This window comes from Delphinus delphis, chromosome 3 (assembly GCF_949987515.2).
Source record: "Delphinus delphis chromosome 3, mDelDel1.2, whole genome shotgun sequence".
In the NCBI taxonomy this organism is placed as follows: Eukaryota; Metazoa; Chordata; class Mammalia; order Artiodactyla; family Delphinidae; genus Delphinus; species Delphinus delphis.
Window position 1 is genome coordinate 122,017,302 of NC_082685.1, and position 16,039 is coordinate 122,033,340.

The 16,039-nt window shown below is 41.5% G+C and overlaps 1 protein-coding gene across 2 annotated transcripts in view; it reads right to left on the bottom strand.

Annotated features, from left to right (window-relative positions):
* Positions 1–16,039, bottom strand: part of RGS7BP (regulator of G protein signaling 7 binding protein) — a 160,670-nt gene that overhangs the window by 57,252 nt on the left and 87,379 nt on the right. For both annotated transcript variants that reach the window (XM_060009434.1, XM_060009433.1), the window contains exons 4-5: positions 7,938–8,085; positions 5,900–5,970 (exon numbers count right to left, since the gene is read on the bottom strand). In XM_060009434.1, coding sequence (XP_059865417.1) covers positions 5,900–5,970; positions 7,938–8,085 — 219 coding nt within the window. The remainder of the gene's footprint in view (positions 1–5,899; positions 5,971–7,937; positions 8,086–16,039) is intronic.

The following is a 16,039-nucleotide window of genomic DNA, read 5'->3' on the forward strand; positions in this document are numbered from 1 at the left end:
GTATCTCTGTGTGTGTGTGTGTGTTAGTTGTTTCCAGAATTCACATGTCATACCCTGAAGGCTCCATCACAATCTCTGCAAGGGAAGGCTTATGTCATTTGAAAAAGCTTCCCAGGTGATTCTCATCCCATTCTGTCCTGTTGAGATGGAAAGCCTCTAGGGGGAGTCATCCCCAGCACCTGACACAGAATCTGGCATATTGTAAGTGACTATCACATGTTGGATGATGGTGGGGACAAGAAATGATGAGGTGAGAAGTCTGTTTTTCCTTCAATGGACAATGTGTAGACACATAAAATTTGAGTAGTGGCTCAACATAATTAGAGTAATGTATTTAGAAACTGATGTGTGATCAGTGATGAGTGGATTAGATTGGAGGAGCGGGGGAGGGATAGCATATGTCATGCTGAATCCTGGGGAAAATGTTGTAGAGATTGCAAAGGATCTGGGGTAACCAGTAAAACTTCCTAGAGTGGAATTCCCTGGTTGCACAGTGGTTAAGAATCTGCCTGCCAATGCAGGGGACATGGGTTCAAGCCCTGGTCTGGGAAGATCCCACATGCCGCAGAGCAACAAAGCCTGTGTGCCACAACTACTGAGCCTGCGTGCTGCAACTACTGAAGCCTGTGAGCCTAGAGCCTGTGCTCTGCAACAAGAGAAGCCACCACAATGAGAAGCCCACGCACTGCAACGAAGAGTAGCCCCTGCTCGCCACAACTAGAGAAAGCCCACGTGCAGCAATGAAGATGCAATGGAGCCAAAAATTAATTAAAAAACAAAACAAAAAACTGCCCAGAGTGACATTCAGACACCAACTTGAGGCACAGAAAGTCTTTATATGAGGTGCTGGAGAAGGACCTAAAAAGTCATCTCCAGGCTAGCAGGTGGTATAACTGCTCAGTGTTCTTCAGCCAGATGCCAGAGAACTCTTCCGCCTGCCATGGCTATGTTGGTTCTAGTTATGCACGTCCAGACTGGAGTGGATCACAGGTATAGAGAATGGGGGAACTGTTCCTAGGCCCAGTTTAGTCTGGAGTAGGACTGTCTGCAGGAGGGGGCCCATTCTAGAACAGCTGCAATTCCTGACTGATCCACTTCAGACAGACTCTAATGCATGGTACCACCAACCGAATTCTAGGCAAGAGTAAATGTATTGACACACCACACAGCATTCATGAAGTCAGAATTTTGGAAAAGGTGAAACTGTCTTTCAGGCTTAAATTATTTCTGCAGTGTTTTGTTTGATTACAGACTGCATTTAGAAGATGCTTGTCCTTGACTTTCCCATCTCCTTTTAGCCTTTGTCGGTAACGTTGTGGGCTCTACACAGGTGGTTCCATTTGTAATCCATTTGACACAGCAAGACTCTCATAATTAATGAAGCTCCCTACAGCACTGCCAGTGACCTGGAATGTAGGACAGGAGAGGTGCTGAAGCAGAGGAAAGGACAGAAGGCTGAGAGCCAGGAGACCTGGACGTTGCCGGGAGGCTGCCGGGAGCTGCAGCCGAGCAAGGGAGTTTTCTTCTGTGCACCTCTGTCTCCAGCCTTAAACTGGAAGCACAGAAGCAAAGGTCCCATCTCAAATAATGGCATAATCACTAACCATTACAATTCCTGATCTTGGCCACCTTCCTTTGTTTCTCACTGGAAATCAATTTAAAGCATATTGTTGTTGAGTCAAGTTTTGATTGTGGTGGGAAGGCGGGAAGATAGGATTCAATCTTGAAATGCTCAAATCAACATGGAAGAGTTTCTGAGTTGCGGGACAGGATGGAGTCTGGAGAACAGGGGATTCAGAGCATTTCCAGGGTGGGTTCCCCACCCGCACCCCGTACGTGCCTGGCAGGATTTCCACATGGTCAGGGTTTGTGTAGTGTAGGAAAAAGGGGGACCAGGAGCAGTATCTTTTCCCTTTTTCTCTCTGCTTCAAACTCACGTGTAAATGGAATGAAAAGAGAAAGGAAAGAAGCAGGCAGAAGGAAAACAGATGGTTCTCTATAATGCTTTTCATCCAGTTAGAATTATGTTTTGACAATAAGGTCCTACAGAAAAAAACTGGAACACATTTTCCCACATTTCACCCCACACCATCTTCTGCATAGATTAGACCTGTGTAATGAATCAATCTCCTGAAAAGAATTCCAGGAAGGTCATGGGGCAGCCTCTATGCTCTGTCTTGGTATACGCAGAGAGAGGGATCTGGCTGATCTGCTGATTAAAATAGTGCCGCATGCATCTGCTAAAAAATGTTCCCATGGTGACTCCAACAGACCTGCTCTCCTTCCTTCAGGCCTTCTCAGACGTCCCAGCGGAGACTCGCATTCCCCTTCCCCACCGCTCCGCTCCCAGTGACGTCATGCTGGGAGTACCCATTAAACATGCCCAGAACAGAGATGTATCTTCACGTGCTAAGGGTTCCCATTTCTCCCCCCAATGAAGAAACCTTAATTTCCCACAAGACTTCACCTGAATTTTAAAAATTATTTTTAAATCATACAGCATTACTCCTTCCTGAAGAAGTCCTTCTATCTCCTAGCTTTTTCTTTTGCATGGCCCAAATGGATTTAGGGTTCAAGTCCTAGGCATCACTTGTTTCAATTTTTCCCTTTTCACTTGTGTTTTTACTCATAGTATCAATCATTCATTACTATTATTATATTTTTAAAATGTATTTAAAATTCTAATTATTTTTTCCGTTTATAAAAGTTATACAAAATACTTCTACTATAATTTTGGATTTTTCTGGCCACACCACTTGACATGTGGGATCTTAGATCCCTGACCAGGGATCGAACCCACACCCCCTGCAGTGGAAGCGCAGAGACTTAACCACAGGACTGCCAGGGAAGTCCCAGCATTTCTATTATACTTTTTGTGATTATAAAAATGTCCTAAGTAAAGAAAATAAAATTTCTATTTTTCCAATAATGCCCGATTCAAAAACTGTTGGATGAACTTTCACTAAATATAGAGGGACTGTTTCAGATATTTAATTTAAAATATAGCCTATGGCATCCATGAAACTCAGCCTGGGGGGCCGTGGGTTGTCATCCTCCTAAGCAACTGGATGTGAAGTAAAAGAAGACCAACCACATCCTGTTGGTGGGGGGGACTTGCCCTACATAATACAAAGGTGAGGATAGCTTCAGACATGAGCCCCAAATCCAACGTCTTAGAGATCAATATTCTGGAGAGCTGGCTCAGGATCACCCTTTCATGGATGCTACACATAGTCTGCTTCAGAGTGAAATGTAGCAGGTATTGTTCAATTTGATGATGATTTGGAGTCTTCCTGAACTAGGTTGGTGGGCCAGCTGGTAAATATCAATAATAATAACAATAATAATAATGCATCTGTGGAGCGCTTGCTCTCTGTAAGGTTGGTAGTGGGCATTGACATGCGTTTAATCATTTAATCCTTACAACAAGCCTCTGAAGTAGGTGGTCTAATTTCTTTTTCAGGGATAAGGAAATGTACATTTCCAGAAGTTAAACTACTTGTTCCAGGAAAACGGCAGAGCAAGCATCGGAACCCAAGGCTAGCCTTAACCATGCTTATTTCTAGCAGCAAACTTGCAGGCTGTGTCCAGAGGGCTCTCATTACTACAACACTCTGTAGTAAAACACTGTTTTCTTAAAACCCTACAAGGCCTCCCAAACACTGTACCGACGGCTCAAGCCAGGAACCCTCGGTCACCAGGCCCTTTGGGGGTGCTTGCAGTTTACCTGATGCACCACATTGCTGGTCTCTTCTTTTCTTTTCTTTCTTTCTTTTTTTTTTTTTACTTTTCTTATTATTAAATTTTATTTATTTTTTAATTGAATTTTATTTCTTTTATACAGCAGGTTCTTATTAGTTATCCACTTTATACCTATTATTGTATATATGTCAATCGCCCGCCTCTTATTTTCTGTTACCTGCCTCCGTCCCTTGCAGCTCAGGTCACACTACACTGTCTGGTGTTCTCACCTCCACCTCTCCACCTTCTGCCACGCTGCTCCTTGAGCCAAGTGGAGCTCCCACTCTGCTGCCAACTCTTCTCCCTCCTCACCCAGAGGCAAGCAGCACCCTGTCCTCCCTCCCGCCTGGGCTTTGCTCGGTGGAAACAAGGTGTATCTTTCTTACTTCTAAAAACCCTTTCTCCACCCTCTATGGACCACCCTCTGAAGCTGATGCTTCCCTTAAGGCTGCTCTGGCCATATGTGCTTAGTGAAAGTGATTATTATTAGTCCTTTGTACATATCTTCAGACTCTGGGGCTGCAAAGTTGGGTGCAGGTTGAACAAACATTTAATGTTTATGCTGGGTGTTATTCTACTATGTTCCGAGCATTTCTCTAGGTACTGAAGATAAAACAGTTAACAAAAGCATACAGAGGCCCTCCCCTCACAGAACTTACATTCTAGTGAATATCCCCTTTCCCTTTCTGTGTTTCTGCTTCCTTTTCTGGTGTATCCTCCCATAGGATAGTTCCGGAGACAGGCTACCTGGGATCACATCCCAGCCTTTCTACTTAACAGTCTGTGTGACCTTGGCCAAGTTAGTTAACCTCTCTGTGCCTCAGTTTCCTGTAAATTGGGAAACATGAATAGCATTTCCCTCAAAGTTGTTATTAGAATTAAATAAGTTAATGTAGTTAATACATCTAAGGTATTTAGGATAGTGGCTGTGATATTGTAATTTATATATATTGGTCTCTGACCTCATTCTTGGCACAGAGCTACCAAAGCTCTGGGAACTTCCTTAGAGAGCAATAAAGATGTCTTTTGTTATGTTAATGATGTGACCTTTGGAAAACACCTGAGGGTGGGGGCTGGTTGCTAGGAGAATCAACTACGTGATTGGAGGGTTAACAATTTCAATCCCACCCCCTGACTTCCAGGGAGGGGAGAGGGGCTGGAGGTTGAATCAATTGCCAATGGCCAGTGATTTAATCAGTCATGCCTGTGTAAGAAGCCACTATAAAAACTCAAAAGGACAGGGTTTGGAGAGCTTCTGAGACTGGGGAGAGTGGTGCTCCTGGAGAGGGCATGGAATTTCTGTGCCCTTTCCCCATACCTTGCCCTGTGCATCTCTTCTCTCTGGCTGTTCCTGAGTTATATCCTGTAATAATAAACCGGTGATCTGGTAAGTAAAATGTTTCTCTGAGTTCTGTGAGCTGCTCTAGTGAACTAACTGAACCTAAGAAGGAGTTCATTGGACCCTCTGATCTATAGCTGGATGTCAGAAGCTCAGGTGACAACCTGAACTTGGGATTGGTGTCTAAAGTTGGGGCTGAGGGCGGGCAGTCTTTTAGGACTACTGAACCCTTAACTCATGGAATCTGACGCTGTCCCCAGTTAGTGTCAGAATTCAGTTGAACTGCAGGACACCCAGCTGGTGTCCGATAATTGCTTGGTGGTTTGGAAAAACCCCCATACGTTGGAATTGGATGCAAAATCACAGTGGCAATTTATGTTAATTATTACTATTACTTTGTTTAGATAACAACACAACACGTGGTTGGCAGGGATCTTCCTTTGGAAGTGTTCTTAAGTCTCTTCTGCTTGGCTGTAAACTTCTTAAAGGGCTAAGTCTTCAGTCCTTTTGTGTTTGCCATACGTGGTGTGATGCTTTTCACAGCGTATACAATGAATAAATGCTCTTGACTGATAGGGCCAGTGGAGGAGGTGTCTGTTGTGTCATCAGAGTGTTTCTCAGCTCCCCCTCAGAGCAAAACTGCATTCACCTGATAAACTATTCTCATTCGCTTGTCTTCTCGAGGAAAGACAACTGTAGGCTCAATGCCTTCTATTGCGTGTGTAAAAAAAACAACTTGCTTTAATTTCTGAAGAAACAAGACCCAAGGTTATCATGTTAAAAACATCCTCTGCCTCAAAGAGAAATGACAAGACTCACCTTGATTTTTCAATGGTAAAGGCATAGTTTCCCTGAGTTTGCTTAAAAGGTTTTTCATTTCTCGCATGTCTCTGTAAAATTGATAAAAAGAAAAACTATCAGCTGTAAATTTTTGAAATGTAATCTCGAACCGTCTGTTCTGTGAGACAACTGAAGGACAAAGTCTGTGCCTAACTGTACCAGCTCGAGCTTCCAGTAGGCAAATATTGCATTTATTTTGCTTGTATAAGAAAAAAGAAAATCTGAGTTGGGTTGGCTCTGGAAGGAATAAGAATAACTCTGACAAACGTTTCCGCAGGGCATTCTGCTATAGGAGCCCTCATATCTGCCTTCAGTTGGACCTGGCTGAGATCAGAGAAGAGCCTCTGGTAATGAGGACAGTACTTCACGTTTCCAAGGGCAGGTGAAGGGCACGCAACTAGAACAGGAGAACCCTGGGCAAAGCTGAGGCTGGGTGATGATGTTCTCTTATCTGGTCCAAGGGCTGTCCTGCCTGTGTGGTTTCACTCCCTGTCGTCTCTCATTATCGTAATTAGAATTCACAGTAACACAGGTGTTAAGCATTCCCAAGCGTCAACACATTAAATTGGCTTGGAATGTTTTTAATGTGCAGCCCAGTTTGAGACCCACAGATTTCTTAGGGCAAAGTGATAGGGAGAAGCAAGGAAGCCCCCTCCCAGACCAGGTCTACTGTGCCTACTTCTCCCAGTCACTCCCACCTCCTTTGACCAGAATCTGAACTTTTAGGCTGAACTGAAATAGCTCCAACGCTGAGAGCTAGACTCTCCTATTATTATTATCAGCCGTAGCTTGCTCTCTGACAAGCTTACAAGGCCTGGATAGAGATTCTGTGCGAGGTTTCTGAGAAGGAACATGGCTTTGCTGAAGGATTACACACTGACCATGGCACTCTGGCAGATACTCCTGGGAATAGAGCAAAGCATTTTCTACTTTATAAATTAAGAGAAATCACTCATCATTTGTCTATAGCTCTACCAAACTGTGCCAAACAGCTTTATTGTTTGAATTGTTGGATTTCCAAGCTTAGACAAAATCCCAGTTTTATTAATAGCACGTAATTACCACATGCTTCAATTTTCTATAAACACAGAAATTTGGTTAATTAGCTTTAGAATTATATTACAATCTGAAAGTAGAACTACAATGGCTCTAAATGTCACTGTGTGATACATTTCTAAAAATAAAAAAATAGTGTTCATTATCTTGTCAATGACTCAACCCCACACACACAGAGTCCTCGATGGAATTGCCTAGTGTTCAGCTGCTTCGTGCTGGCTCTGGGGACATCAGTAGCAAAGGACAAGATATCAGTGTGAAGGCCAGTAAACAAGGGGCTTGTCCCTCTGCCTCACAGAATGGAATTTTTAGCATCTAGATGCGTTTATGATTATATTATTGTTATTGCTTCCTTTTCCCAAATGAAATAGAATCACTGTAGAATCTCTTCTTCCCAAGAAACTCCCTCTCTAGCCGTGAGCTACTGCTTGTTAAGACAAATGCATTAACTCACTATGACCACTAAGGGGTCATCATTTACATCCTGGGAGAGTAAGAGAAGACAGCCCTTTGGAAAGCTGTCTGTGAACTGGACAGAACACTCAGCCCCTGACTGGCAACTGAATAGGCCATTCCATACACCTGAAATCTGAGAGTCTAGTAGACATCTTTGCACAATTTTCAATTCTTCTCCCTTAAACAAATGGAAATTTTGGGACCCATCCTGGTGGGTGAGCTGTGATGGGTATATAGATCCACCTTTCTCCCTTCCCAAGGAAGCGCTCCATTTTCATCTCCATGGAGATGCAAGACTGATGGGAAAAGCAGAGGCCTGGGAGCCCACATCTCCTGGAGGCTCTGCTGTCATTCCACAGATGGATTTGGACCCCTTACCGTCTCTCATCTCAGTTTACTGAGAGCTCTGTTTCTGAATCTGAAAGAGAAAATCTCGACTCTCTCTAGCCCCTGAGTGTTAACTAGAGGAGGGTTGGCAGTCTATTTAGGGTAACTTCCCACTTACCTTTCAGTGTTCTCAATGTCTGTGGAAACCTGCCAGGAATGTTGCTGAATATCTGCAGGGGATGATGATGAGTCCTCTAGAGCAGGTGTTTCAGCACACTCCTCAATTTTGCAATCCAAACTCTTGGTTCCCCCTCCAGGCTCCTTTCCTAAGGGGGTTGGTGTTGGTAAAGAGAAGAGGATAAGAAATCATAAATGCAAATTCTATACCCAAGATATCACTGCAAATGTTGGCTATGCTTTGAGTCAAATGCTCCATTAACCCTAGAAACTTCTTTGAATACTAAAGTAATGTGTGTGTGTGTGTGTGTGTGTGTGTATAGCATATTTTCACAACATTCTGGGAAAGCTATCTGAGGTCAATGCAACCTGAAGATCAAGATTAAAGTAAGGGCCCTGCCTTTGATGGACTGTTGGTGCTTTGTAACCCATTCTTCGTGAGTTAGATCGGATCAGCTAGGAAGAGGAGATTCAGCCTGTGAAATTGTGCTGCTTTTTCGGTCCTCAGATGCAGGGGCAGGTAAAAGGGCCAGGAGCAGGTGACACCCAGCAGAAGAAATAGGAGCTCCTGCCATTCTCTCTGATTCTGACACTAGTCCTCTGGGCCTGTGAGAAGCAGCAGAGATTATGGACCTGCCTTCCATTTCCTTGGCTCTCCAACCTCCTTCAGTGTATCATTCTATGAGGAAAGAGCCCAGTCTCAAGATGCAGCCTCACTCTGCTGAGACCACAAAGTACAGTCGACTAAAGCACCATGTACTGGGTAGCCGTCCACAGTAGTGAACTGCCAATGCACTAAGACTTGTATTTACCGGGACTGATCTCAAGGGAATAAATCAATACTTTCTGGAAACAAATCTCCGAATTGGTTAGGCCATAAATTCATGTGAAATTAAATGGGAGTTATAGTCCGTGGCCCCGATAACCTCTGTCAATGTCTTTTATTCTGCCTTGAACTTCTGGGTATCTGCAAGGGCGTATCTTGCTATCATGGGAATGGCATACGAGGCCCAAGAACTGGGTGTTAATTTTTTATTTGTGTGTGTGTGTGTGTGTGTGTTTCTGCTGTGCCGCGTGGCTTGCGGGATCTCAGTTCCCTGACCAGGGATCGAACCTGGGGCCCCTGCAGTGAGAGTGCCGAGCTCTAACCACTGGACTGCCAGGGAATGCTCAAGAACTGGGTTTTATTTATTTACTTTCATTTTTTAAATATATCTTTATTGTAGTATAATTGCTTTACAATGTTGTGTTAGTTTCTGCTGTACAACAAAGTGAATCAGCTATATGTATACATATATCCCCATATCCCCTCCCTCTTGAGCCTCCCTCCCACCCTCCCTATCCCACCCTTCTAGGTCATCACAAAGCATCGAGCTGATTTCCCTGTGCTATGCAGCAGCTTCCCACTAGCCATTTTACATTTGGTAGTGTGTATATGTCAATGCTACTCTCTTACTTCATCCCAGCTTCCCCTCCCCACTCTGTGTCCTCAAGTCTGTTTTCCACATCTGCATCTTTATTCCTGCCCTGCCACTAGGTTCATCAGTACTGTTGTTTTCGATTCCATATATGTGCATTAGCATATGGTATTTGTTTTTCTCTTTCTGACTTCACTCTGTATGACACATTCTAGGTCCATCCACCTCATTACAAATAACTCAGTTTCGAAGAACTGGGTTTTAAACCTGGCTTTTTCAGTTGTTCATTAACTCACTTGTTCATTCACTCACAATATTTCCTGCGTGTCAGCTAAGTATCGGGTACTGGGCTTGGTACTAGAGAGACAGAGGTGAAAGAAAGGATAGTCTTTGTCTCATGGAGCTTAAAGTGCTGGAGATAGGGAACGCGGGTTCGTGCCCCAGTTTGGGAAGATCCCACATGCCGCGGAGCGGCTGGGCCTGTGAGCCATGGCCGCTGAGCCTGTGCGTCCGGAGCCTGTGCTCCGCGACGGGAGAGGCCACAACAGTGAGAGGCCCGCGTACCGGAAAAAAAACAAAAAAACAAATAATTACAAAGCTGTTGTGTAACATTATGTAGTCTGTATAAATGGTAGCTATATTGTTGCTTTCACTCTTTCAACCAGTTTTATTTGTATTATGTAGCTACATCTCCAGACTGGTTGTTAAGAAATCGTTACAGCCCGTATCATTGAACATTCATGAGATGGCAGCTCCACCTGGTTACCTTGTAGCTCAATTTCCCTAATCATGATATGATTGTTTTTGCATGTTTTTTTTAAAAAAACAAAAACACTTATGAAAAGGAAGGCTCTTTATGGTAAAATCTAATGGGAAGCTTTTCCCTTGGATTCCTGATCTGAAGGCAACTAGCAGAAATCTCATCCCTGTCATTTCTAACCCATGTAGTAGCAACACAAGGAGAAAGAGACAAGCAATTAACTGGTAATTAACTGTACAGTATTCATCAGCCTATAGTAGAAGTGGACCTCTGAATATTCAGCCAAAGCACAAACACAAGTTTACTGATGAAAACTTTTGATCCTTTTGTGTATACTTTATGCACATTGATCCTGGGTGATGGAATTGTTTTTTCCAATTTTATGGTATTGCTGTTGGGTAGAAATTAATTAAGTACATAGCATATTACCATTTCCCAGTGGGAGGGCATTGACCTCTTAAAAGCACTTGCATTGAATCTCCTGGTAGAGTGCACACATGCAGTCCATTTGGCACCTACCTCTGAGCAGTCAGCCTTGGGATGTGAGTCTGAGCAAGAGTGGCTAGCACTTGAGAGAGGGACAAAAGGGTGGGTGTCCCCCAAAACAGCCCTCTGCTTTTCAGAGGTCTAAAGGAGAGGGCCACCTGAAAGCACACATGGCTCCCGTTCTGCTCTTTTGGGTTTGAAATGCCATGGAGAATGGAGTATGGTTTGGATAGCAAATGGTGGATGAAGAAGATTCACACAAAGAAATTCTCTGCTTTATGGGCTCTGCTTGGCGTGGGGCCACTGTAGCCCCTACCCTGTGGTCAGGACTGTAGAGCCCAAAACTTTCATTCATGGGAACAGGGAGGACTCAAGATAGCGTGCTGTTCCTTCTTGGAGTCCTCTATCTCCTTCATATGTACTCCTCTTATACACAAACACATATGTAAAGTCCAATCCACAATCACTTTGTGTACACTTACTGCCTGTACTAATTCTACTTACATAAGACAAAAACATTCTAAAAAAAAGGTAACATAATTATTCATGTATTCCTGAAACATGCCTATGAGCTTGCAATGCCAAGTACACCCTCCTTTCCCTCATTTTCAGAGACTAGATATAACTCTGCTAATGCAGATGCACAAGAATGAAAAACTTGGATGCTGGACTTGCAGTTTGGTGCTTTCTGTCAGCTTACAAAATCTCTGCAGAATTTTGATTATATTACATCTTCTCTGGCTGGCACATCTTGAAAGACAAGAGATTGATAGGAATTGTAGGGGTTTTCAATTCCAGAACATATGTGGGGAGATCATAATTGCTCTCATTTACTGATAGCACTGACTTTACGCTGGGCATCCTCTCCCACTACAGTCCCTGTTTATTGCCTTAATAGAACACTTAGCACTAATAGAAACTTATCTTATGTATTTGCTAACTGGTTTATTATTTGCTCACCCCAACCCCACTCTCATCTCCCATCTCCCAAACTGGATATATAAAGTATGTAAGGCCAGGAACCTTATCTGTTTTCTTCAGTTCTGTAAGTCCAGTACCGAGGACGAAAGCTTACACATCAGATGATTTCAACAGATATACAGCATCAAAAAAAGTAATTATACTATATATGTTATACAGCTTTCTTTGCCGCATTACTATGGTTAGAGATACTTTCATGTTAATGCATTCTGATTTACTTTATGCTTTTAAATGGATGCACAGTATCCCCTAGTAAGGAATTTACATTGTAATTCTTCCCTTTCTCCAGAGTATGCCAGTATTTGTATGGGACAGATCCTTTAAAGCAGAAAACTTGGACAAAGTATATGTATTCACATTTTGTACCTTAATATATATTGCCAAATTGGCCTCTGAAAAGTCTATGCTAATTTACATTTTCCTTCTACCAACTGTAAATGAGAGAATCTATTTCCCTACACCTTTGCCAGAACTTCATATTATCAATATTTAATTTTTGCTTATTTGATGAGGGAAAATAGAATCTCTCATTGAAGTTTCTTTTCACCTCTTTTATTACTACTGAGATTAAATTTATTTTTCATAAGTGAATTGGCTGCCTGTATTTCTTCTTTTCATTTTCTATTCATATCATTTGCCCATTTAAAAAATAGGGCTGTCTTCAGGACCAGATGGCTTCACAGGCGAATTCTATCAAACATTTAGAGAAGAGCTAACACCTATCCTTCTCAACTCTTCCAAAATATAGCAGAGGGAGGAACACTCCCAAACTCATTCTATGAAGCCACCATCACCCTGATACCATAACCAGACAAAGATGTCACAAAGAAAGAAAACTACAGGCCAATATCGCTGATGAACATAGATGCAAACATCCTCAACAAAATACTAGCAAACAGAATCCAACAGCATACTAAAAGGATCATAAACCATGATCAAGTGGGGTTTATTCCAGGAATGCAAGGATTCTTCAATGTACACAAATCAATCAATGTGATACACCATATTAAGAAACTGAAGAATAAAAACCATATGATCATCTCAATAGATGCAGAAAAAGCTTTTGACAAAATTCAACACCCATTTATGATAAAAAGTCCTGCAGAAAGTAGTCATAGAGGGAACTTTCCTCAACATAATAAAGGCCATATATGACAAACCCACAGCCAACATCATCCTCAATGGTGGAAAACTGAAACCATTTCCACTAAGATCAGGAACAAGACAAGGTGGTCCACTCTCACCACTATTATTCAACATAGTTTTGGAAGTTTTAGCCACACCAATCAGAGAAGAAAAAGAAATAAAAGAAATCCAAATTGGAAAAGAAGAAGTAAAGCTGTCACTGCAGATGACATGATACTATACATAGTGAATCCTAAAGATGCTACCAGAAAACTACTAGAGCTAATCAATGAATTTGGTAAAGTAGCAGGATACAAAATTAATGCACAGAAATCTCTGGCATTCCTATACACTAATGATGAAAAATCTGAAAGTGAAATTAAGAAAACACTCCCATTTACCATTGCAACAAAAAGAATAAAATATCTAGGAATAAACCTACCTAAGGAGACAAAAGACCTGTATGCAGAAAATTATAATACAGTGATGAAAGAAATTAAAGATGATACAAATGGAGAGATATACCATGTTCTTGGATTGGAAGAATCAACATTGTGAAAATGACTCTACTACCCAAAGCAATCTACAGATTCAATGCAATCCCTACAGATTCAATGCAATCCCTAGCAAAATACCACAGGCATTTTTCACAGGACTAGAACAAAAAATTTCGTAATTTATATGGAAATGCAAAAGACCCCGAATAGCCAAAGCAATCTTTTTTTTTTTTTTTTTTTTTTGCTGTACGCGGGCCTCTCATTGTTGTGGCCTCTCCCTTTGCGGAGCACAGGCTCCGGATGCGCAGGCTCAGCGGCCATGGCTTACGGGCCTAGCTGCTCTGTGGCATGTGGGATCTTCCCAGACCAGGGCATGAACCCGTGTCCTCTGCATCGGCAGGCGGACTCCCAACCACTGCGCCACCAGGGAAGCCCCAAAGCAATCTTGAGAAAGAAAAATGGAGCTGGAGGAATCAGGCTCCCTGACTTCAGACTATACTACAAAGGTACAGTAATCAAGACAGTATGGTACTGGCACAAAAACAGAAATATAGACCAATGGAGCAGGATAGAAAGCCCAGAGATAAATCCATGCACATATGGTCACCTTATCTTTGATAAAGGAGGCAAGAATATACAGTGGAATAAAGACAGCCTCTTCAATAAGTGGTGCTGGGAAAACTGGACAGGTACATGTAAAAGTATGAAATTAGAACACTCCCTAACACCATACACAAAAATAAACTCAAAATGGATTAAAGACCTAAATGTAAGGCCAGACACTATCAAACTCTTAGAGGAAAACATAGGCAGAACACTCTATGACATAAATCACAGCAAGATCCTTTTTGATCCACCTCCTACAGAAATGGAAATAAAAACAAAAATAAACAAATGGGACCTAATGAAACTTCAAAGCTTTTGTACAGCAAAAGAAACCATAAACAAGAGGAAAAGACAACCCTCAGAATGGGAGAAAATATTTGCAAATGAAGCAACTGACAAAGAATTAATCTCCAAAATTTACAAGCAGCTCATGCAGCTCAATATCAAAAAAGCAAACAACCCAATCCAAAAATGGTCAGAAGACCTAAATAGACATTTCTCTAAAGAAGATATACAGATTGCCAACAAACACATGAAAGAATACTCAACATCATTAATCATTAGAGAAATGCAAATCAAAACTACAATGAAATATCATCTTACACCGGTCAGAATGGCCATCATCAAAAACTCTACAAACAATAAATGCTGGAGAGGGTGTGGAGAAAAGGGAACCCTCCTGCACTGTTGGTGGGAATATAAATTGCTACAGCCACTATGGAGAACAGTATGGAGGTTCCTTAAAAAACTAAAAAGAGAACTACCATATGACCCAGCAATCCCACTACTGGGCATATACCCTGAGAAAACCATAATTCAAAAAGAGTCATGTACCACAATGTTCATTGCAGCTCTATTTACAATAGCCAGGACGTAGAAGCAACCTAAATGTCCATCAACAGATGAATGGATAAAGAAGATGTGGCACATATATACAATGGAATATTACTCAGACGTAAAAAGAAACGAAATTGAGTTATTGGGTAGTGAGGTGGATGAACCTAGAGTCTGTCATACAGACTGAAGTAACTCAGAAAGAGAAAAACAAATACTGTATGCTAACACATATATATATATGGAATCTAAGAAAAAAAAATGTCATGAGGAACCTAGGGGCAAGACGGGAATAAAGACACAGACCTACTAGAGAATGGACTTGAGGATATGGGGAGGGGGAAGGGTAAGCTGGGACAAAGTGAGAGAGTGGCATGGACATATATGCACTACCAAACGTAAAATAGATAGCTAGTGGGAAGCAGCCGCATAGCACAGGGAGATCAGCTCGGTGCTTTGTGACCACCTAGTGGGGTGGGATATGCAGGGTGGGAGGGAGGGAGATGCAAGAGGGAAGAGCTATGGGAACATATGTATATGTATAACTGATTCACTTTGTTATAAAGCAGAAACTGACACACCATTGTAAAGCAATTATACTCTAATAAAGATGATAAAAAAAGGGCTGTCTTGTTGATTTGTAAGAATTCTCTCTATGTAATAGATACTGATAATTTCCACTGTAGGTGAAACTATAAATTACTACCATCTGAGATTTAGAACTTTATTGAAGGATGACTCATTGATTATTTTTTCAGTACTGTCTAGGTTTAATGGTTTATTAAAAGATTTTACTCTTCTTAAGTTAAATTTGATAACTCATTTGTCCTAGAAAATTTTTCACTAAATACATTTTTAATAGTTTGGTTTTCTGTTGTAACTGTTTCATATCTCTAATGCTGTGTATTTATGGCTTACAATTTCTTTGTATTCCACTGTTTCTTGGATTCCATATCTTCCTGTTTCTTTGATTCATTCTCATTTTGCTGGAACATATCTTTGACATTATTTCAGAGGAGATCTCTGAATACAAAATTTCTTATTCTTTATATTACTGAAAATACTTTTTCTTCTCTATCTCTCTCTTGCTGTATGCACACTTAAATTCTAATTGGCTGGATATAAAAATCTATGTTCTAACTAAGTTTCTCTCACAACTTGGATGATATTGTTCCCTTTCTTCTATCTATACCCAAGGATGCTATGTATGTAGCCTGTTTATGGCCCTCTGAAAATTTTTTATCTTTAAACATTTTGAGTTATGAAATGGTTCCTAAATATGTCTAGCTATGGGTGTTTTATATATTACTCCATTTTTTGGCATTTGATTGGCATTTGCAATCTACTTTCACCAATTTTTTATTTTGAAAATTTTCAAGCCTATAGCAAACTTGCA